The 23,343-nt window shown below is 56.9% G+C and overlaps 1 protein-coding gene and 2 long non-coding RNA genes across 3 annotated transcripts in view; 2 read left to right on the plus strand and 1 right to left on the minus strand.

Annotated features, from left to right (window-relative positions):
• Positions 1–4,699: 4,699 nt before the first annotated feature.
• On the plus strand, positions 4,700–5,598 carry LOC111772487 (uncharacterized). The gene is made up of 2 exons (XR_011430644.1): positions 4,700–4,984; positions 5,333–5,598. It is a non-coding gene; the product is annotated as an uncharacterized lncRNA (long non-coding RNA).
• A 2,279-nt stretch (positions 5,599–7,877) lies between these two features.
• Positions 7,878–23,343, minus strand: part of LZTS1 (leucine zipper tumor suppressor 1) — a 50,307-nt gene continuing 34,841 nt past the window's right edge. The window contains exons 2-4 of the mRNA XM_023636104.2: positions 16,302–16,777; positions 14,047–14,829; positions 7,878–11,582 (exon numbers count right to left, since the gene is read on the minus strand). Of these exons, the coding sequence (XP_023491872.2) occupies positions 10,908–11,582; positions 14,047–14,829; positions 16,302–16,646 (1,803 nt within the window). The 5' untranslated portion in view covers positions 16,647–16,777 and the 3' untranslated portion in view covers positions 7,878–10,907. The remainder of the gene's footprint in view (positions 11,583–14,046; positions 14,830–16,301; positions 16,778–23,343) is intronic.
• On the plus strand, positions 8,603–18,893 carry LOC138921561 (uncharacterized). The gene is made up of 4 exons (XR_011434214.1): positions 8,603–8,717; positions 11,343–11,621; positions 12,891–13,348; positions 13,550–18,893. It is a non-coding gene; the product is annotated as an uncharacterized lncRNA (long non-coding RNA).

Below are 23,343 nucleotides of genomic sequence, written 5' to 3' on the forward strand. Positions count from 1 at the left end.
CACACACACTTTCTCATGCCCACCCCAATGGCCGAGGCGTCGGCATCCCGACTCCTGTTTACAGAGGAGGAAGCTGAGGCCTGCTCGGGGAGCTGCACCGAAGCCCCACGGGCAGAGTGCCGTGTGGTCGCCACATCTGCTCTGATTCCCAAGCTTCGGCTTCCGGAGCAGAACCCCCGCTTGTCTCTGGGGCTGGCATTGGCCCTGGGGTTTGAGGTGGAGCCACACGGTGTCACGAGAGCAGCCAGCTGGGACCCCTTCTGCTGCAGGAGACCTCTGTACCTCCTTATCTGCAAGTTTGCTCACTGATTCTTATCGAAGCCACAAAGGTCCTGTCCCCCTCTAGTGATGGGCCGACGCCCCCAGGGCTGCCTGTTACACAAAGGGCAGGTCGCACCCTTCTCCCCTCCGCCACCACAGCCCAGCAGGGCGCAGGGATGGAAGCAAATGAGGGGAAGGCCGCAGCTGCCGCCAGCATGTGGAACATTGAACGCTGTCGTCTTCCTTCCCCTCCCGCTAAGTGGTGCTCACCGACTGCCTGGGGCCAGATCCGCAGCCACGAATCGCGGGCGGGAGCAGGGCAGCTGGCCGAGGGTCGGCCGAGGCAGGTGCAGGCTGATTGTCCTGCGCAGGCTGCACCCGGGCGGGTATTTGCACTTCAAAGGGGGTCGGCTCCAGTTCCCCACTCTTGGGACCCGAGTCTATTCTGGGGAAAATCAAGTTGCTTTGAGTAGTTACCCATCCAGGCCCACCCGCTTCTTAACGTGAGGGCGGTTTTAATCCACCCGAGGAGTTAAGCACCCCCCCACCCAGAGACTCCCAAGGACCCTCCTGTGCTGGCTGCAATCCTGACGGGGTCTGTTCTGGTCTGCGCCACAGGAGGGCCTGGCGTTACCCCCTCTGCATGGACACCCTTTAATCTCAGTCCTTCAGCACCCGCTGTTCCGGGTTGAATTGTGTCCCCCAAAGAGACATGTTGACGTCCTAAGCCCCGCACCTCAGGACAGATTGTGACTGTGTTTGGAAATAGGGTCATTGTAGATGTCCTCAGTTAAGAAGAGGCGGCCCTAATCCAGCATGACTGGTGTCCTTGTGAGAAGAGGGAGAGACACAGAGAGCATACGACGTGAAGACACAGAGGCACAGCGCTGGACGCAGGCAGAGACTGGAGTGACGCTACCACAAGCCAAGGTGGGCCCGCAGGGCCAGCAGAACCTGGGAGAAGAGGAGGGACCCCGCCCAGAGCCCGCGGAGGGAGCAGGGCCTGCCCACACCTTGATTTCCAGCTTCTGGCCTCCGCGACTGTGAGCGATAAATTTCTGATGTTTCAGGGCCCCCAGAGTGTGGTCCTTGTCGGGCAGCCTAGGACACTACAGAGCCCTGGAAGGCAGGTGGTATTGTCCCTCCTGAGCTGCTGTTCACACCAGAGCTCTGTGTGTGTGTGTGTGTGTGTGTGTGTGTGGCTGGGGGAGACCAACCCCAGTCCAGCCTGAACCCCGACCCCTGTAATTAAGCCCCACAGGAACTAAGGTGTGACCAGGGCCCTGAAACCACACAATGAAATGGAAAGAAGCAGAGGGCACCCCCTCCGCCAAGTCAGTCCCTCTCCCTCCCCGGCGCCCGGCACTGTTGGCACAGTCAGCCTTGTAGTTCCTCACGTCTGTGTCTCCACCAGACCATGAGCCAAGATCCCAGGAACTGGGGTCAGCAGATGCTCTGCTCACTAAATGCTGCCTGATGTGGGTGCCTCTTGCTCTGGGTGCAGTTGGGGATTCAAAAGGCATGGCACCCTCAATGAGATGGGATCCGAGGGTGGCTGAGATCCTCTCCCACAACCCAGCCCCCAGGAACAACAGAGGGCCCTTGTCATAGTCGACTCAGTCCTCCCCTTGCAGGGGCGCTGGCCTCAGCATCTGGGGTGGGGCCGTGGGCCAAAGCGAGCGGCTCTGAGAAGTGGTACACGGTCGCCCTCCCTCCTGGCTGTCCCACCGCGCAGGACAGGCAGATTGGAGCGCAGGGGGAAGGCGACCAAGTGGGGACTGGAGAAGGGGCTCCAGTGGTCATTGGCCATGCAGATGACGCTTGCCAGCATCCCACTACCATTCAGGGCGCTGTGACATGGGGGCGGCACGGCTCCTGAACGCCCGAACCCGCGTTCTTCCCGCAGGGCCACCAGCCACTGGCCTCCATCCTGGGGCTGTGCTTGCTGGCCGCTTGCGGCACTGGCAGAGGAGCTCCCCGGAAAGTTGACTCCTCATCGCACCACAGCGCCCCACACCATGAGACACACACCGCAACGCACCACATTGCACCACGCTACATCAACCGCACACAGACACATCACCCACACACATCATGTCATACTACACCACACAACACACCGACCACAACACACCCCAGCCCCCCTTCCCTTGCCAGCCCCAATCTGGCTGTACCAGCTGTCCTCCTCAGGCCTGAAGTTCCACCACTGGAGATTTACAGGGGACATCCCAGGAGTCCCTGAAAGTGCCTGTGACCTCGGCACATTAGAGACACTCAACAAACATTCCTTCTCTTCTCAGTAATTTGCCCAAGTTCATAAACAAGTCTGGCTCTCGGCAGTGAGCACCAGTGAGCATCTACACAGCCGTCTTGGAGGCAGGAGGCAGGAGGAGGCAAGCTGTGTGTCACCGCACTTCAGCACTGCTCAGGACTCTGGGTTTGCTCCTGGTGCCATGGTGAGGCTTGGAGGGTGGGCTGGAGCTGGATGGAGGCCCCATCCACGGGGCATGGCGTTGGTGTGCGGTCCCGGGTCAGAGGTGGGGTGGCAGAGAGGAGGGTGCAGAGAGCAGGGGAGAAGACAGATGGTGGGCCGAACGCTGGAGCCAAGGTGGCAGCTGATCTCGCTCCAGGACCACCGCTCCAGCCGGCCCAGCTGAGCCCCTCCCTAGCCTGGCCCTCAGCTCTGGAGCCACCTAGCCCACACCCACACTTCTTCCTAGGGGCCGCCCTGCTGGCTCCTCTCCCCTGAGGGTGGCCCAGACAGAGGCAGCCAGAGAGCCCTGCCCTCTTTCTGCGGGCCTCACTTGTGTCACAGGCAACCTGGAGGTTGACTTGCTCTCTGGCGAGGGGTGAGGATGAAATGGAAGGAATGTGGTGCCTTTCCGCATGTGGCAGCACCCTTCAGCCCCTTCCCACCCACACCATGCACACACCCACATACACACTCACACACACACCTCTAAAGCCCTAATTTTCAACATCAACTTAAAAAACATCTAGAAACTAGAGAAAAGGAGCACTTTTTCCGCTGGTTTATCCTGTGTGTGTATGTCTGTGTGTGTGTGCTGTGTGTATGTGTATGTGCGTATGTGTGGTGTGTGTGTATGTGTGGTGTGTGTGTGTATGCGGTGTGTGTGTGTGGTGTGTGTGTGTATGTGTGGTGTGTGTGTATGTGTGGTGTGTAGGTGTGGTGTGTACCTGTGTGGTGTGTGCCTGTGTGGTGTGTGTGTAGGTGTGGTGTGTGTGTGGTGTGTGTGGTGTGGTGTGTGTGTGTGGTGTGTGTGTCTGTGTGGTGTGTGTGTCTGTGTGGTGTGCATGTGTGGTGTGTGTAAGTGTGGTGTGTGCCTGTGTGGTGTGTGTGTGTGAATAAGAAAAGTAAATTTGCTTGAGAGGCTTTTTCCTTTTCTGAGACAGTTGCGCCCTTGGGGAATCGCGCATAAGATGATACTACCCAATTAAGACACGTTCAAGACAGCGTGTGCAGTGGAGCCTGAGAGCACGGTTGCTTTTCTTGGGTTCAGGAGGCGGGAGGAGGGGGCGGTAACTGGATCGGGGAAGCAGGGCTTGGGGTGGCGGGGTTTTCTTTGGTTTTCCACGACTGTGTCTTTCTGCGATGCCAGCTCTCGCGCGGAGCCGGCCAGTTGGCATCGCCCGGGCCCCTCCCGCTTTCTAAGTATAGTCCTTGAGGCCCAGCCAGATGCAGCCGGAGCCAGAGTTTCCCTGGAAAGCATTTGCTTTCGGGGCAGAGTCCGGGGAGCTGGAGCCCCAGGCCAGTGGGACGCCCCGGCCACAGAGGTGCTGAGTCCCTCCTCCTTTCTTCTGGCTGTGGGGCAGGCCTGCTTCCCTCAGCTCCCTGCCGGCACAGGAAGAGCTTGATGGCTGGTCCTGAGGCTCCTCCCAGGCTGACCTCTGGGTGGGGCGGCACTGTCCCTCCAGTCTGGTGCTGGCAAAGGTTGGGACCAGAGCTCCAAGCTGCTCAGAGTGGCATTTTCAGGGGCTGTAGGACAGAGGGCCCTGGAGAGCTTGGGCCACTCTGATGGGCAGTGGGGGAGAAAAGCAAGGTGACCCTGAGCCAGCTGACATTCCTCTGCTCACCCCTGTTCCCTGACTGTGCCCATACCCAGCCCCCTCCCACCTAGAGCCCAGCATTCTCATGTGACCCGGATTTTCTCCAGTTTGGGAAATGCTTCAGAAAGCATTCACTTACTGGGGATCACCTCTTCAGGGATATTCACACTCCTGAAAGCTCAGCCCAAAGACATGCATATCTAAGGGTGGAATTTCAGGACTGTGATGGAAAGGGCTTGCTTTGAGGGGAGGGTGGGGCCTCTCTCAGTCTGCGGGAAGGTGGGGGAGAGGAGCTCAGAACACAACCTTTTATGGCTAGTCAGGGACAGCGGAGGGGGCTGTAAGAAGGGCGGAAAGAAGGCAGCCCGGTGTCTGAGCGCGAGCTCGAGCTGTGGCCGCGGCAGGCCCCGCGCGGCTGCGTCTGCACAGCGCAGGGCTCTGGGAGCGCCGCCCTCCAGCCCAGGACACGTGGACTCCCCGCGGCGGCCCGCCCAGGCCCGCTCTGCTGTGCCCACAGCCTCCCGCCTGGAAGAACCGGCGGTCACACGGAGGGAACCCGGCCTCGGATCCTCGGGCCGCCCCCGCTCAGGCCCCGCACCCAGGAGCGGGCCGCAGGCGCCGCATCCCGGCAGGCAAATCGTCCTGTTGTTCTGCTGTGAGGAATTTAATTTGCCTCACCTGTCACTGATTAAAACGCCGTCGTGAGCCTACTTACTGCTCGATCAGCCATAATTGAGGCAGTAGCGCCAGGGGCAGGGGGAGTGGTGGGCAGGAGAGCAGCCGGGACTGCGTGTGCACGTGCGTCCGTGCGCTTGGCTGGCACTGGGGGCGGCGCTGAAGGAGGCGGGGCTGGGAGAGCGGAGGCTGCTCTGGGGGCGGTGGGAGGAGGGCTCTAAGTGCCCCTTGCTCCGTGGGGTTTGGGTCGTGTCACAGGCTGGCTCCGGCCCAGGCCTGCTCCACCACACCCCCGAACAAATCCCTCTTTGTTCCTTTCTTCCCCCAGCTGCGCCCTCTCTCCAGAGGCTTTCCCCCACGAGCCAGCCTTCTGGAGCTGAGAGCCGGGAGAAAAAGCAGGATGTGCTGGTGGACAGCTGACGGGATGAAGTCAGCTGTTCCCGGCGCTGGAGCTTTGCTGAGGCCGCTGGAGCCTGGAACACCACTGCAATTCATTGCATCTTGCAGCAGTGACATTATATTAACAAATAATAGTAATTATAGTAACAACGAATTGTGATAGGAGTAATCAAATAACAGCGACACTAGAGCTAACTTTTATTGGGCATTTTCTCATTTAATTGTCAAAACAACCGTCCGAAGCACAGGGACATGAAGTAACTTACCCAGCGTCACAGGCTCGGCAGCGCGGGAGACTGGAGGTGAACCCAGCGGCTCTGCTGGTGCAGCTGGAGCGCTTGACCCCTCGCCTCGCTGCCTCCCGCTGAGGAGTCCGCGCCGGCCTCAGGGGAGAACCCAGGGCTGGGCTGCAGAGCAGGGATTGTCATAAAGATTGTGACCCACGGTGTTTACTGAGCTTACCTGAATGGTAGGTGAGCTGTCTTAGGGACTGTGCTTTGATCTGTGGTTAGATTCAGCTTTGCCCAGGTAGGTACTGGAACCATAAAGTGCAGAGACCTGCAGGTTGGGGAGAAACCTGGGGGCAGCCTGACCTTCCTCACGTGGTTCAGAAACCCCTGCTGCCGGGGCTGCTTGGGGCTGAGCGCAGGCCCTACCCCTCCGCCGGCGAGCCTACCCTGCGGCAGCACGCGGAGACAGCGTCCGCCCGGCAGCTGCCTAGGTCCACGCTCTGCGGCTTGTTCTCGGGGAAGAAGGAGCCCCCCTCTCTCATTTCCCTTTTGTTCCCCTTTTTCCTAGAATCATAAGCAGGTCTGGGGGCTCCAGGAAGGCTGTGTCCTGGCCAGCCCTGCAGAGGAAGAGCGGTGCAGGAGGCCTCCCCCAACCCCACTGGCTGCGCTCCTGCCGCTGGAGCCGAGGGAGCATCTCTCCCACGCCGCGCTCTCCCGGGGCTCCGCTTTCCTGGTGTTCCTAGATCTTTGGATCTAGGCAAAGTAAGGGGGCTGGATTTGGCAAGTATTGGGGCTGCTGGTGGGCGTTCTGGTCATCTATTTCTGTGCCACGTAAGAAATCACCCTGGAGTTAGTGCTTGAAAACACTGCCGCTTAATGTGCTCCTGGTTCTGAGGTCAGGACTCTGGAAGGGCAGAATGGGGGAACAAGTCTCTGCTCCCCTGGGTCAGCTGAGTCCTGGGCCGCTCGCTCTGCTGCACTCGGCTGGAGCCTAGCTACAACCACTGCACCCCTCCTGTTCCAGGGGGTCTCCAGCAGAGTAGGGGGGCTTCCTACAGGGCAGCTCAGGGCTACCAAGAGCACAAAAGTGCAATCTGCCCAGGCTTCTAAAGTCGGGCTGGACCTGGCGAGCAGCCCTCTGCTGACTTGATTGGCGAGTCCTGGGCCTGCTGAACTGAAGGCGGCTGCACAGGTGTGCGACTCGAGGGGTGCGTATCTCAGGGCAGCACCAGTGCCACAGCCTGCCAGCCTGGGCAGGCCGAGGAGGAAGAGCGGGACGTTACCCCAGGCCGGGCACGACCCCTGTGCTCCAGAGCTGGACCTTGGAGCTGGACGGACGTGGGCTCCTGTCCTGGCTCGGGCATTCCCAGCTGCCTGACCATCCTCAGCCTTGGAGGTCCTGGTGCCGTGCCTTCCTGCCTCTCCAACCCCCTGGCTGCGCCTGTCCCTGTGCAGACAGGCAGGGGGCCCTCCGCTGGTGTAGACGCCTACCCTGGATGGATTTCTGGTCTTTCCCTTCCTCTCGACTCATCTCCCACCCTTGCCCCCAAGGTCTCCTCCTGCCTGCCGCCCTGGCCCAGACCCCCCAGCCCATGCTGATCTTTCCCACCGGAGGCATTGTCCTCTGCCCCGCTTGTGCTTCAGAGGCTGCCTCGTGTTTTTAATTCCTTCTTTACACATCCCTTCTGTCTCTGGCCACCTGAAGAGCAGCCCTTTGAGCCCAGGCTCTGAGCCCAGAGTGGGAGGGAACACTTGTCGAAGCAAGCGAGGCAGGCTGGCATCAAGCGGGCTGGACAGAGGGCCACTGTGGTGGCAGCACCCTCCCAGCTGGGAGGCCCTGAGGGAGTGGCAACAGCAGCCACTCTGGTCTCCTGCCCAGGAGGCCATATGCAACAGGCCAAGGTACAGCTGGAGGAGGCGGCAGGGGGCCTGAGGTCGGCCAGGAGGGGCTCTCTTTAGAGAGGACCCTCTGCCTTTGCAGAGGACTCTGCCCCCCGGTCTCCTTTCCCCCTCTTCAGGGTCAGCCCAGGGCCCATTCACAGATACAGGGGTGGCAAGGGGCAGGGACCAGCTTGAAGTCCATCTGATACGGAGGCCCATGCTCTCCTGCCAGCTGACCCCGCCCTCATCAAGGCTGCCCCCTCTGCCACTGGTGGGAAGAGACGCCATCTTTCTTGTTCCAGGTGGAGTGGCCCCAAGGAGCTGCCACAGCCAGGGGAAGGGTAGATAAAAGTGGTATGGAGGGCATGAGAAATGGCATTCTTTATTCATAAATAAAAACATAAAATTACCAGAAATAGTTTACATGGCCAAAAAGGGGCGTCAAAAATAAAATAAAACAAGGTTGTCAAAAGCAAAGCAAACCAAACAACAAGAAACAACCAAGAGAAGACTATGTACACATTCTTCTAAATGCCAGTCCCTCCAAAGCCTCGACTCGGGGTTCCAGCTCTGCCTGCAGACGCTGACCAACCACCCGAGAGGTGAAGGGAGCATCCAGATGCACAGGGTGTATGTCTCCTGCCATAGCAGCTCAGGCTCAGAACTCAGGACCCACAGCCCAGCCTGGCTTACCCCCGGGCATCCCTCTCATCCAAGAGAAGGTGCAGGACCCAGACGAGCAGGGGCGGGGAGCAGAGGCTCAGGGAGTGCTTCTGGGGAGAGGTGGCTCCCAGTCCCCACATTGCTAGTGCACCTGTGGGGGCGAGCGCGACCAGCAGGAATGACCCGAACAACACAGTGGCCAGAGGAGATCTCCATGGCGGCGCCCTGTGACAGTCTGGTCATTGCAAGGCCCCAAGGCAGAGTCCCATCTGTGGTGAGGTGGTGCTGAGTCCTGCTCTCTCTGTGCGGACAGCTGGACCATTTTCAGGCAAGCATCGTTCAGGGAGCAGAGCAGGTTGGTCTGACTGAGCAAGCAAGCGTGCCAGCAGGCATGTGCAGAGGGCAGGACAGAGAGCTCACGCTGGCGCTGGGCCAGGCCGCCTGCTCTGAGGCCCGTGCCGGCTGATCTCCCGGGTTCCTGCTCAGCTCCTGCTGTTCCGAGCCTGCTGGAGCAGCTGGATTTGGCACAGTCCAGGAACAGTAAGCATATTTTTCTACAGGGAAGGGAAGAAAAACCCCACGGTGGAGAGGTCGCTATGTTCCAGGACAGTGTTGCACTCTGGGGACACCATGGGTCACCCTGGGACCTTGGGCTGGTGGCAGGGAGGACCATCGTGGGTTGGCCTGGGGAGGGCTGCAGGTGCGGGGCACGGTCCCGTGGCAGGGAGCACAGGCTGTGCCACTCAGCACCTCCTCTCAGGGAGACCTGGAGGCCAGCATGGGGTTTGGGCTGCTCTCGGGAGGCAGAGGGACGGTGTCTCCAGCCTGGGAAGGGGCAGCAGCCCTTTCTCTCTCCTGTGGGGCAGTCTCACTGGGAAGAAGACCTCAAACAAAGGCACAGGCTGGTGGGAGTGGAGGGACTGAGGGCCATGGCGCAGGGAGTGGGGCGTCTTTGACTTGGGAGCTGCACTGTGCCCTGCGAGGGCACTGCCAAGGGCAGGGAGGGGCTCTTGGCCTGTTGAGCTCAGGTTTAAATCTAGCCTATGACTAAGAGCAATGGCTTAAAGTTTCAGAAAAGCTCCTGCGTCATGTGAAGGCAGCAGGACTGGCGGCTTAACCCCAGGGACGGAAAGGCTGAGCCAGCCACAGGGAAGGTGGCCCTGCCCTCAGCCCAGACTCAGGGAGGAATGTGCTGGGCCCTGGAGGGGAGAGCTAGGGGCAAGAAGAGAAGCAGCTCCCCTCCCCACCCTGGGGCCTGCAGGCCCCACGGTCTGGGAGGCAGCAGGGGTGTCAGGGTCCGACTGCTGAGGGCTCAGGCCTCCCCGCCCCTCTGTCTCCGGGAGCCCTCAGCAGGCAGGCATGAGGCCCAGGAATCCAGCAAGGGCTGGCTGTCCGACCAGCAGCAGCTGTGGCTAGAGTCAAAAATAGAACATGAAACAGACTGGCTGCCTGCTAGATCTGGCTTGCTTCTGAAAAGACAAGAAAGAAAAAAAAGAAGAAAGAAAGAAAATTCCCTGCAGCAAGCAACAGAGAAAGTGCCCCTTCCGTCTGTCTCTTGCCCCAGCGCTGCCGTCCTCAGAGGAGTCCCGCTCCCGAACGTCAGTCGGGCTCCTGGGGGCTGGAGGCCGACTGCGCCATGGACTCTCCCTGGGGCTCTTGCCTGCAGTCAGGGGCCCCTCCTGACCCCGAGGACTCTGGTCTGAAGCAGCACGGCAGACACCAAGGGGTGGGTGTGCCGCTGAACTGAGGGCAGGCAGAGCCGGGAAGGGCCCCCACCATCTCAGTGGACAGAACTTGTTCTGGATCTGACAAAGCCTTGATTCTTGGGAAGAAAAAGTTCAGAGTAGTTGCTGGGCAGCCTGGACCAGACAGGGAAACCCGGACCTCTAGCCCCATGAGGAAAGATCCAGAGGCGCTTCCTGGGACAACTGGAAAGCCACACCCTCCCTGTGTCACCAGCACCCACCCCAGGGCCTCAGTGTCTATGGCTTTAAGAAAGTGGTCACCGAGGTCAAAGGCCACCAGCCATCCAGAAGCTGCTCACCTCCAGGCAGTGGGGCCCAGCAGCATCTGGGCATTACTACCTCGCTTCTCGCTCTGACTCCCATGTGTCCTTGCTGAGTCTAGATGCTCCTGGGCTGCCCCAGCTTTCCCCTCTTCTCTGTGGCTTGCCGGGGTCAGGTCGGCTCTGACGATGCTAAGCCAGCTTCTCTACAGCCCACTCCAGCTCCTACACCCCGCAGCCAGAGGAAGAGCTCCGGTTAGGACCTGGTCCGGTTCCAAGGCTTCTGGTCACAAATGGTTTCTTTCTATCTCCAAGGCATCCCAACGTGTCCGGGGTAGAAAAGAGGTTGTGGGAAGAGAAGCGGAAGGGAACTTCTGTCCTGGGGTGGCCACTGCCTTCACGGCAGTCGCCACCATCCCTGGGTGAGAGTATCTCTAAGTATTTTGAACAAAGGCCAAGTTTTAGGGAGCCCTTAACCAAATGACAGAGATCCCCAGGCCCATCTCTTGGGAAAGCTAGAGGTCTGGCAGGCTGCAGGATGTAGGGGCGGGCAGGTGGGAAAGGGAGGGGAGGCCACATAGCAGCCCTACCCCTCCCGTCCCCTTGAGGGTCTCAGGTCTGTGCCTGGGGAGGCTTCTCTCAGAGAGGCCTGAGTGACTGTGCAGGGGAGATGGGGAGGGGAGCCCTCCTTGGCGGACTCAGCACCCTTGCCTCCAGGAGGCCCCTCAGATCTCAGTGGCTATGATGTCCTCATAGGGGATGTCAGCCCCTTCAAGATCTATCTCAAAAGGCTCGCCTGTGCCGTCGCCGCGGGCCAGCTGCTGCAGGGCCTTCTCCAGGCGCTGGTTCCGCTGGTACATCGCTAGGTAGCTCTGCTGCAGCTGCTTCTGGTACTGGATCACTTTCTCCTTCTCCTCCTTCCACACCAGCCGCTCGTGCTGGAAGCCTGAGGACATCTGGTCGTGGCCGTGCCGCTCCTCCTGCAGCTCTGCCCGCAGCCTTTCCAACTCGCGCTGCAGGGCGGGGATGTCCTCGCAGCAGGCGGGCCCAGCCCCCAGGCCTGGCCCCAGGGGCACACCGTCCCGCTGCAGGGCCTCCCGGGCCCTGAGCGCCCGCAGTGCCCGGAGCTCCTGCTCCAGCAGATTCACCTTCTCCCGCAGGAGCTCCGCCTCGCTCTTCCTGCGCTGAAGCTCATTCTCACACACCTCCAGCTCCAGGCCCTTGGTGCGCAGGGCGCCCTCCAGATCCTGTGTCTTCAGCTCCATGCCCTCCAGCTTGCCCCGGGTATCCTTCAGCTGCGCCTTCAGACTGAGGATCTCACTGGCCTTGGCGTTGACCTCTGTCTGGGACTCCTTCAGCTGCTGCTTCAGGAGAGAGATTTCGCCTGACTTCTGGCACACCTGCCGAGGGTTAGGGTGGGGAGAAGAGAGTGCCCAGAGGTGAGAGGCCTTCACATCTTAACTGCCTAAAAGAGTCAAGCTGGTCCTGACACGGTCCCTGGAGAGAGCCCCCAAGCAGGGTGGTCTGGGTGACCCATGAAGGCCAAGCCCCTCTTTCAAGCTCCTTTCGTTCTGTAGTTGGCTTGGTCTGTCCACATGCCTGCCTCACCCCCAGTTCAGAGTCTGAATCTCCATCTGGGCTCCGTGTAAATCAGTGATCAGCGGTCTAACTGCCTACTGCCGGTAGCCCCAGCATCCCACAGTTCACATCAATGGTATCGATTTCCATGCTGCCCGATTTCTGTCATCTGTGTTCATGCCCATAGCCTCTGACCGCCGCCCTGCACACACCCAGCTCTCCTGTCCTCGCCACAGGGGTAGGGGCCGTATTCACACACTCACTGCTGCACCCCAGTGACTAGCACCAGGCCTGGCTCAGACACAGGCTCTGTCTGCCAAATGAGGAGCTGCTGTCCCCCTGCCACTCCTCCACCATTTCTACTCCTATTCCCCATATAAAAGAAAATGCCAAAAGTGCTGAATCAGATCCATGTGTCTCTGGGGGCTTCGCCATTTGGGGTGGTCAGTGGCTCGAAAGAAGACCAGGGCCAGTCTGGCTGGCTGTGCCACAAGAGTGTTTCCTGCTGGCCTGTGGGAGGCTGGCCAGACTGAAGGCCAGGCCTGGGCCTCCACAGAACGGACCCTTAGAACAGGCGTGGAGCCACCTTAGTATCTTCTCACTTTCCCTCTCACGGTGGAACCCGCCATGCTCTCACGAACGACCTAGCGAGCATTGCACAGCCCCACCTCGATGCCTGGCTGGGACCAAGAAGGCCTTCCCGAGGCCAAGCCCGCATCTGTTTCATGGAAGGAACAGCACAGTCATGGCTGAGGGCTGGGCCTGGCTTTCAGTCCTGGCCTGACCACTCAGGACCCAGGGGACTTGGGTACAAGGTGGCAAGATGGTGGAGTAAGAATGTGGACTCGGAGACCAAATGGTCAGGATCAAATCCCAGCTCTCACACTTACTATGTGGTGACCTTGGGCAAGTCCTCTAACCAGCTGTTTGCCCTCATAGTCACCCTGTGCCTCAGGTTTCTTAACTGTAAATGAGGATTAGTAGCCTACATCATAGGGTTGTTATAACCATCAGATGAGAGAAAGTAGGGCCTGGCACTTAAGACACTCTATAAATGATTATAGATATGTTTGTAATATATTTATGTGTTATCATAAGTATTTAATTCAACTTATTGTTTTCCTACATAGCCTGACTGGACAACCTGGGACGAGGTCACAGCAACGTGCAGCTTAGTTCCAGACCGGACACACAAGGACGGATGCCTGGCGCCAGCACTAGCTTATGTCTCTGAGATGGCTGAGTGTCCCCAAGCCCTGGTGGAGAGGCAATTATGGGGGAGGCTCTGCTGTGCCAGCGTCCATGAGGAGGAGGAAAGGTCTTCCTCCACAGTGAACATTCTGGGAACCTGGCAAACAGAGTGACTCTCCCTTCTCACCTGTCCAGCCCCACCCTCGCCCCTTCCATAGAAAGGATCCTTCTCCTCTACTCCTACTGTCGCTGTCACTCTAATTTCCCGGTCAGGTACGGGAAGCCCCAGAGCAAATGGTGGCTGTGCTGCTGAGGGGTGTCCCGCCACCTGGGTGGTGCTGGTCTAACCGGACTCAGCGAGCCCTCATGCCCTTCCCAGGTCGGAGTCTCTGCCAGGGTGAGTGTCAGAGCTGCCCACGTGTGCCCTCCCTGCCCCGCACCACCGCCCGGGGCCCCGCAGGGGAGGAAAGCTACTTCTACTGAGCAGGATGTGGGGGTGAAGCAGGTTCTCCAGCAAGGCCAGGTCCAGAAGCCTCCTGTCCACGTGTGTCTGAGTGTGTGTGTGAGCCCTTTTCTTCCTCTTCTGTTTCCATCTCAGCCTACCAAAGAGCCTCATTTACACTTCCGTGAGGAGCCGCCAATTCTGCACTGAGACCCGCCACAAATGGGATCATTCTTACTGGTGGGTGGGTCCCTTCCCTTAAGAGCAACAAATAAATCCTGCACTCTCTTGAGGGCTCTGGGACCAGCATGAACTCCTCGGGCGTGGCTTGCACTTCCTTTGAGCCTCCTGGAAGCAGAGGAAGTGAGTCAGCCCTCACATAGCCCGGGGAGGCCCCGGTGCTCTTGGTTCCAGCTTCCCGGTCAACCATGTGGCTGGTAAATTCAATTCTGGAAGTGAATTCCACTAGGCACAAGGTGGGGAGAGTAGGAAGCTCAGACTGAGGCACCCCAACATGCTCTCCCGGGAGCCCCTTCCCAGCTGGCGCTGTAGCCCAGTCTGCTGGGCAGTTTGGGTTCACACCCCCTTGGCCAGAACGCGGAGGAGAGGAGGGGACCAGCACACCACCTCACCACCCCAGCCCATGCCCTCACCTCCCACTGCGTCTCTTCCAGCGTGGGGGCGAAGCTGGTCTTCTCCTTCTCGTAGGACCTGAGCTTGGTCTCCAGCAGGTCCTGCTCCTTCATGAGGCTCTCAAGCTCCTGCCGAAGCTGCCGCTTCTCCTGCTGGAGCTGGAGCACCTGCAGCTGCAGCACCTGCTGTGTGCGCTGGCTCTTCTGCGAGGCCCGCTTTGCCCTGCTGCCGCCCCTCTGCTCCAGGACCTCCAGCCGGTCCTCGGAGGTCTGGCTGCAGGCCAGCTCCTTCTCCCCGAAGCTGTGCTGCAGCTTCTGGAGCTCACCCTCCCTCTCCAGCAGCTTCTGCTCGAGCTCCTGGATGGTGCACTCGTCTGTGGCGATGGGGGAGCGGACACACGAGGAGCCCTTGTCCACCTTGCTCGAGTGGGCCAGCTTACTTCCCCCATCGGAGAAAGACAGTGTCTTCAGGCTCACCATGTTGCTGTCCTGGAGGATGACGCCCTGGGTGATGTTGTGGGCTGAGCCCCCAAAACGGCTGGTGGGCCCCATGGGTGTGACCAGCGGGTCCAGCTGGTAACTGCTGCTGGTGCTGTGTGTGGGCAGGCTGGACATGGAGTTCCGGCCGGAGTCAGAGAGCGCCCCAGAGCACAGGCCAGGCTTCAGCTCCTGCTCCTTGGGCTTATCTGGAGGGGTGGGGTGCAGCTGGTGGCTGGCTCCCTCAGGGGAGGAGTGGAGGATGGCTCCTGACCGCGGCAGCACTGGCTTGAATGCCGTGGGCCTTGTCGCACCCTTCTCTGAGCCCTGGGGAGGAAAAGAACCACACTGACCCCGTGTCTCCCCCCACACTCCTCCCGTCTCTCCCTCCCCCACCAGGTAGTAGGTGTGCCTCCACGCGGCACCCTTCTTGGTCAGGGCCACAGGAGAATCTCTCTCTATGCCTGGGGCTGCCCTACTGGTCACCAGGGCACTCTGTTCATGAAACACTGGCCTGTCGCCAGCACGTCCCAGCCCTCACGAGACAGGAGCAGCATGTTTAGGTTCGCTAGTTAAGATCCCAGGCCAGGGCTCTGGCTCTGAGTCTCTGTGTGGGGCAGGCACAGGCAGTAGGCTGGACGAGCGTGGTGTCCTTGTACTTTTTTTTTTGAGGAAGATTAGCCCTGAGCTAACTACTGCCAATCCTCCCCTTTCTGCTGAGGAAGACTGGCCCTGAGCTAACATCCATGCCCATCTTCCTCTATTTTATACGTAGGACGCCTACCACAGCATGGCTTTTGCCAAGCAGTGCCATGTCCATACCCGGGATTTGAACCGGTGAACCCCGGGACACCAAAGCAGAATGTGCACTTAACCGCTGTGCCACCGGACCGGCCCCGTGGTGTCCTTGTAGAAGTCAGTCCCTTCTCCATCTTCACTGCCCCTTCCAGTAGGCCTGACCGTGGCCTCCTCGAAGGGTTGGGCGGATCACTTAAAGTAACAATCCTTTTCTGAAAACTGTTATTTTCATTGGTAGGGCACTTTGCAGTGTACAAGCCCTTACGTTTGAAAAGCCCCAGGCAGACGCCCAGGACCGTTTCCTCATGCACCAAAGCCATGGCTTCATTCCCCGGGGGTGGGCGCAGGGCACTCAACAGGAACATTGTTTTTAGCGTGCGCTGGTGGGACCCATGGGGGCCTGAACGGCATGAGGGCTGGGTTTCTGGCTATGTAGGACTCTTTTCCCTCATTCCTGCTACAGTGACAATGATAACAAACTCATAGCCCACATCCAGCCAAAGACACTTCCAGGCCCAGCTTGAGCGAGGAGTGCGGCGCCAGCAGAGCAAGTGAGGGAAGGTGCGCCTCCATGAGTCCACGGCGGGAGGGGCTGTGGCCCGCCCCCAGCAGACTCCACTGCTCTCCCAGACAAGGACGGAGCTGCCTCTCCTTCCCACGGGGCACCATGCGCTTGGAAGTGTGCTGCTGGCCCTGCCACAACCATCCAGAGTCACACCCAGTGAGCTCAGACAGGCTGTCGCTTCCCTTTGCTCCTGGCTGAAGGGCTCACCCAGACTTCTGGGTTAGGGGGCCGACCACGGCTTCAGTCTCCTCCTCCAGCCTTTGGTCTCTTGGTGTGGCTGGGCACCTCTGCCCTCACGCGCCCCTCTGGCCTCTTGGAGATCTAAACATTTAGATCACCGCCACCACAGCCCCAACCCGCTACCCCGCTCTCCACTCCCATTTTGCTCTCTCCTGCCTTTCCAACCCACCCACCCTGACCAGAGACCCCCACTTACCATTTCTAGCTGATTGCAGAAGGGCATGAGCTTGGGTGGGGTGGATGGGCCAAAGTCCACCCCAGCCTGGCCCCCTGTGTCCCCACTGGACAGTGCGGTGTAATCTGGGCAGTGTGAGCCCCGGGCCTTCTGGCTGACCTTGATGTAGAAGAAGTCCTCACTCTTCCCCATCTTGGAGCTGGACTTGCCACGACCCGAGTCCTGAGAGAAGCCAAATCTCAGCAGCCCGTCTGAACACCGGTTGAGTTTCTTGAGGTGGGACGACTTACGCAGCTTATACTGTGAAGCCCGGCAGTGCTTGCTGTGGAAGCTGTGCCCGGAGATGAGGCTACTGACGCTGCCCATGGTGACTCAGGGCCAAGGACGGGCAGGGCAGGGCGGGCACCTGGTGTGGCTGTGGCAGCAAGGGGCAGTCCTGGCCCACAAGGAGACTGCAGTCATAGCAAAAGCCTCTCGGAGCCGGGAGGGCCGCAGACCTGGAGGGAGACATGAGGCAGAGGGAGCCGGGGTCGGGGCCAGCCACACACAGCCCTCGGTGGCGACTCCAGCAGGAGTCATTCTGAGGGTTAGGTCTGGGCAGGAGGGAACTAGGTGCTTCTCTCACCGGAAGCTCAGCCGTGTCTTTGTCAGTGGGCTCTCCACATGGTTCCTTCATCTGCCAGTTCAAACCAACACTCCCTGAGCGCCTACTTCGTTCGGGCAAGGCTCTGCTCCGCGCACTGGGAGACAGCCGTGACTACAGCAGGCACAGTCCCCACTTTCACGGGGCTGGTGTTTAGTGTGGTGTGGACAGGCCATACACAGATCGGGGTGTACCACCTCAAGTGACACGTGTGCAGTAGGCACAGACAAGGCAGAGTGAGTAGGACAGAATTCTGGAAGGTGGCTATTTTAGACAGAGAGTCCAAGGGAGGCCTCTCTGTGGTGGTATCATTTGAACAGACCCCAGGAAAACGAGGGAGCAAGCCAAGTGGAAATCTGGGGGGAGAGAAGCAGCTCAAAGTGCAAAAGCTCTGAGTCCCTGCTGTGGAGTGTGCTTGGCATGCAGGAGACCGGCAAGCAGACAAGTCTGGCTGGAGAACAGTGAGCAGTGAGGGTGCAGGAGAGACAGGCACTGGGCAACGCAGAGCCTGGCCAGCCATAAAGGGTTTTGACTTTTACTCTGATTGCGATGAGGAGCCCCCGATGGGTTTAAGCAGCCAACAGCTTGGTCTGACTTAGGCTGTGGAGGGTCACTCTGGCTGTAGGACAGAAGTGGTGGGCCAGTTACGTTAGGTGAATGGCCAGCGTGGCTGGGCCAAGGTAGTAGCTATGGGCGACACTGTAGATGTAATTTGAAGGTCAAGTTAATAAGACTCATTAAAAGATTGGATGCAGGGAGTGAGAGAAAGAGAGGAGTCAAGGAGGACTCCGATGTTTTTGTCCAAGCAACTAGAAGAAGAAAGTTGTCATCTATTGAGATGCAAAAGACCGCAAAAGGAGGCAGTTTAGGATGAGGGGCTGGAAAATAGGAGTTTGGTTTAAGACATTAAGTCTGCAAAGCCTATTAGACAGTCAATGAGTGATGTGGAGTTGGCAGTTGGAGGCGCAGGGGCTGTAGGAGCCGCAGACCCCAAGTGAAAGTCATCTGTGCAGAGAGACAGCTCTGAGACTGGATGAGGCCACCAGGCAGCAAAAGCAGGAAGACAGAGAATCCTGAAGACTGGCTCCTGGAGGTCAGGAGGGGGAGGAATGAGGAGGGGAAGCTGAGAAGGCTCCGCCAGTGATGTGAGGGACCCGAGAAAGGCACGTTAAGAGACTGCTTCATAAGGATGGTGTCAAGTGCTGCTGAAGTAATATGATGCCTGAGAACTGGCCAACGGATTTGGCCAAGTGGAGGACATCAGTGACCTCGACAAGAGCAGTTTTGGTGGAGTGGTGGGAAGAAAGGCCTGATTGGAGAGGGTTCAAGAGAGAAAGAGGGAGGAAATAACTGTACCCTTGAATGCCAAGAAGTCCATGATAGACTTGGCCTGGATTCCCAGTCACGCCACCTGCCAGCTGTGACATGTGAGGTAAACTCTCACATCTTTAATCTTCAGTTTCACAAACTAATTCTAGGACACAGTTAAAATTGTTTTAAAAAGTAATCGGAATGCATCTTATAAGTGACGCTGAAAACACTAATGGCCTTGCCAGTCCCCAGCAAGAGGCATACACAGGATGCCAATGCCCGCACACTCGCAGACACACACAAATCTCTAAGCACAGAGCACATGATGTCCAAAAGCAGGAAGGCTGTGTGCTCATCACGCGCTGTGAAGGAGTGTTTCTCAGTTAGTCAAAAGACAGAGGACCCAATCAAGGATGAAAGAACAAGTTTAATAATGAAAGAGAAAATGCAGAAGGAACCTCGCATTCTTTATTCTGCTTTAAATTACACTGTTGATCCTACAGGGGTCAAAGCAGTTCCAGGTGGGTTATGAAGAGCCGGACGCACACAATGAAGGGAGCCAGAGACTTCAGACTGAACGTTAAGGCTTGGCTTCAAACTGGCATTGTTATCCTGAAGAATATTCTATATTCCATTAATAAAAGCACAATACAACAAAACATCATTGTGCAAGTTTAGTGTATGTTTTTCTATGAAAAGCTGTTTATTAAACTAACTGTTATTTTAGCTGTTTATTTTAACAATTTATTCAACGATGACCTCTTAGAATCAAGGATGGATATGAGAAGTTCATTAGACACACTGTAAGCTGACAGGGCTGGTACATTTACTGACTGCCTCGTACATAGGAGGCACTCCGTAAGTGGCAAGCGTTTTTGCTGGTATCTGTATGTTATTGTCACTGTGCTCTCCAGCACTCGTCATCCCTGCTGGCTTCAGTGGTGACGTCTCATGGTCCAGGACTAGCTCTCTCCCTTCCACACGTGCCTTCCCGCCCCCAGCCCTGACAGCACTGCTTCCGAGAGTGGAGCTCCTCTGCTGAGTTGACAGCTGACAATGACAAATGTAGTTTTCATCCCCCAGGTCATCCATCTTTTGCTGAGCTGAGGCCTCCAGGTCCTCTGAGGCAAAATTCTACTCTTGTCCATATGTAGGGAAGCTATTTTTGGCCAAAAGATTCTCCTGCACTCTGCACATTACACCAGTTGGACAAGTGGCAACTTACCTTTTGCCCATCCAGTATAGACAGTGTTGTAGAGACAAGACCATTGGCTATGGCATCAGACAGATTTGGATTTGAACATTAACCTCTCTGGGGTTTCTTTGCTCACAAAATGGAAATAATAACTATTTCTGAGGACCAATGTGAGGATGCAGCAAACTAAAAGAAGTGCAATGCCTGGCACATACTAGGTGCCCTCCTGACGCGTGGCTGATCAGCAGAAGGACATGAGGAGGGCGGTGCCCTCAAGTAGTGCATCACAGGGTTGGAGTGTAGCTATAATCCAGGGCAGACATGCTAAATGCATCTGTGTGCAGCTCTCCTGCTCAACCACCACCTCCTCTCGCCTGGACCTCGAAACAGCCTCCAAATTTGTTTTTTCCCAATCTGTTCATCCTAAGCATCTGCAGTGCCACACTGGTCATACTGTCTGGCGAAAACCCTTCAAGGCTTCTCATTGTTCTAAAAGCAAAGCAGACTCCTGACCAAGTCCTGCAGGCCCCAGGCAGGCCCTGGCTTTGCCCACTGCTCCAGTCTCCTCTCACCCCATTCTGTCTTTGCTCATAGCCACAATCATAGCCACACTCATTTCTTTTCTGTTGGGTGAACACACCAAGCCTTTCCCACTGAGGAGCCTGGCAGCTGCTGTTGCCTCTGCCCTTAGCCATTCCGCAGATGGCTCCTTCTCACCTCTGAGTTCCCACCTCCACAGCGGCTTTCTCTGGTTCCCCTGGAAAAGTCCACCTCTCCGTCATTCTGTTATTCCAACCTGTTTATTTCCTTCAGAACACTTGCTTTAACCTGTAATAATCTTTTTTAAAACTTTGTCTGTTGTGTGTATCTCCACCAGAATATAAGCTCTTTGAGAGCACAAACTTGGATCTATAGCTCCTAGAACAGAAAGGAAAATGAGGCCTAGACTCAGAGAGGGCAGATGACTTGACCGTTGTCTCTCAACTGGCCAGTGACCAAGGTGGGATCGGAATCCAGACCCAAATGCCATGCTCTCCACGCTGCAGCACGCTGCTGGGGACTGTGCGTGAGGCTCCGAGACGTTACGGGTCCTATCCCGGATGGCCATGTGAGCTTCCAGGACTGGCAGAGAGAAAGCCTGGAGGAGAGACACAGGGCCAGGGTCTCCAGCCATAGCTTCATTGCCCTTCCCGGAGATGACGACAAGGTTTCAGGAACAGCGGAGCTCCTTTGTTCACCCGAGCAGAGGCCTGGATGACTTGTGATGCACAAAGAAGAGGAGAAATGATACCAGGGAGCAAAGGAAAAGCTGAAGGATGGAGGCTCGGGTCCTCTGAGTGCATTCCTGTCCCCAGGCCCCAGATCCCCTGCTTTCCACTCCCCAGGTCTTGACACAGAGGAGCTCTCAAGTTTGAGATTATCCCCAGATCCACTTGAAGCTACGCGAATTACCTGTAAGTGTCTACACTTGTTCCATTTTCAACTTGGAGAGAGCATCACAGAAAACGTGGCTGTGATCCATCCTAGGTCCTAACCCTAGTCTTCCCAGCCACCCCTGAGAGACCTGCCGTCTCTGCCCTCAGGATGGACAAGGGGAAACAAATCCCCACTGGCCCGAGTGCGCACTTAGGGTGGAAATAAGCAGTCACATAGATCTTGGAGATCCTTGGAGGGGGAAAGGAGGATTGGAGAGGAGACAGTAAAGGAACCCTAGGACCTCCGCCGAGTATGTCATAGTAACCTTCTTCTGCATGACCTTTCCCACCAGCTGTCTTCTCTTTTCTTCTAGGCTGTTCTTCTCTTTTCCTCTCTTCTCATAGGACCTCCAGTCTAATTCTTGCTGGATTTCTTCTGTAAAGTCAGTAGGAGGTCACGGAGCCCCAAGACAAATAATTCTCTCCCCCAAACTGTCAATAGGGCCGAGGCTGAGAAACCTGGTTTTAGAGGAACAGAAGAGAGTATGAATTTAGAACCTCAGTTCTGCCACTGACTCAGTATGTCTTTGAGCAAGTAACTTAAGCTCTCTATGCCTCAGTTTCCTCACTTGTAAAATGGAGGTGCCCAGGCCTGTCCTGGCACAAGACTCCACTACAAACACGAAAGGAAGTGAGAGCGTAGAAAGTCTGCAGAGAAGCCCGGTGCTGGTTGTCATTAGTGCGTTCCTCATGATTCTCCAGAACCTTCTCTGAGATACTCAGTCACGCAGCAGATGCTCTATCTGAGAAGCGCCCCAGGCTGCACTCCCAGAACAGAACCCAGCCTCCGAAACGCCGCTCACCCCACAACTCCCCTGAGCCTGGGAGCAGACAGAGACTGGGTGCCAGTCGGAATTCTCCCTTCTGTCGGTGCAGAGCCTCAAGCCCTCTCTGAGCTCAGTTTCCAACCACCACATGAGGGGCTGGACTCATTTCAGTTCTTCTTGAGACCTCTTGAAAATTTAATGAGAGCTATCAACCCCCTCCTCACAAAACTGTCCCATTTTGGCTATGACTTCTCAGGGTTCCTGGACCCTCAGTGCCCCTCTACGGCCCAGTGCACAAACATTAACATATCCTGCTCTGGAGGATCAAGTGTGAGCTTTGGAGCTCCAGGGAGGAACAAATAATTGTCTTAGATTATTGACAACTAATGACTCCCTACTTCCCTTCAGGGACTGAGGAGGTGGAGCAAGGAGAGGAAGAGAAACTAAAGAAAAGGGATGTGTCACCTCAGTGCAGCCCCTGCCCCTCCCACACTCCGACTCCAGGGTCCTGCAGCCTAATTTCCCAAGACTCAATGGGCTTCAGACCTACTTCAAGAGGTCCTAAGGTAAAAGGAGGGGTCGGGGCTCCGAGGGGGCGGCTGCCCTGATCTTGATGAGCGAGGCTCCAGGCAAGGCAGCTCACCAGTGCCCCCGCCCCACACGCCCGCCACTTTTAGGCTTTCTTCTTCTACTTAATTCTAATCCATTTTTAAAATACTGAAATACCAGCAAAATAACCTAAGTAACTCATACAGAATTGACAATTGTTAACACATTGTCCTATTTGTTTCAGAAGTGAAACATCTCAGAGTTGAAATCGCTCTCTCCTCTTCCTTTCTCCTCTCCCCCATCCCTCTCTCCCCAGAGGGTATCCCTATCGTGAACTTTGTGGGTACATTTTTTGATCATTAAATGTCTTTAACACGTATGATACTGTATGCATCGCTTTGTGTTTTCACTTTATCTAAATGGTGTGTTGCATTATCACTCTGCAACCTGCATTGTTTTACACATTTCAGATGTTGGGATCTACTCGTGTCCTTCTTGTACCTGCTGCGTGGTAAGTAGTGTTCCTCCACATGTCCCGTACGTACCAGTCTCTGCTCAGGTGATTCCATTTTGTTGCTAAAAATCTCTTGTATGTGATTATTGCTTCCCATGTATGAGATTATCCTAAGATTTTCTTTTGAGTCTTGGAAGAAGTCTAGTTTGTAAATTCCCATTCCTTAAATTGAAACCCCTGAGAAGTGGCATCTGAGACCCTTATTGGCCAATATGTCACAGACGGCAGCAAGAGTGGGACAGAGCCCCCACTCATACTTCACCAGATCACCCGGGAAGGGGAAGGGTACGCTTCACCAGATCACTCAGCAAGGGGGAGGGGCATGGCACTGTTGTTACTAATAAGAGGGTGCCTTTGGCAGAGCAGAGGTGGGAGCAGGAACCCTGGGACTGGGTGGAGTCAAGGAGCTTTGGCCAAACAGACAGCTCATCCGGCTGGCAGAGAGGTGACAGAGGACCTTCCTGCTCTTCTGTGGTGAAAATTCCCTAACATTGGAGCTAGGTAGGACCTCAGAGATCCTTTACCCCAACTCCTCCACTACACAGAGGCCCAGAGCAGGGAAGGGTCACATCGCAAGTTCTGGACTCGAAACCAGTATCCTTCCCATTT

Source organism: Equus caballus, chromosome 2, assembly GCF_041296265.1.
Source record: "Equus caballus isolate H_3958 breed thoroughbred chromosome 2, TB-T2T, whole genome shotgun sequence".
Classification (NCBI taxonomy): Eukaryota; Metazoa; Chordata; class Mammalia; order Perissodactyla; family Equidae; genus Equus; species Equus caballus.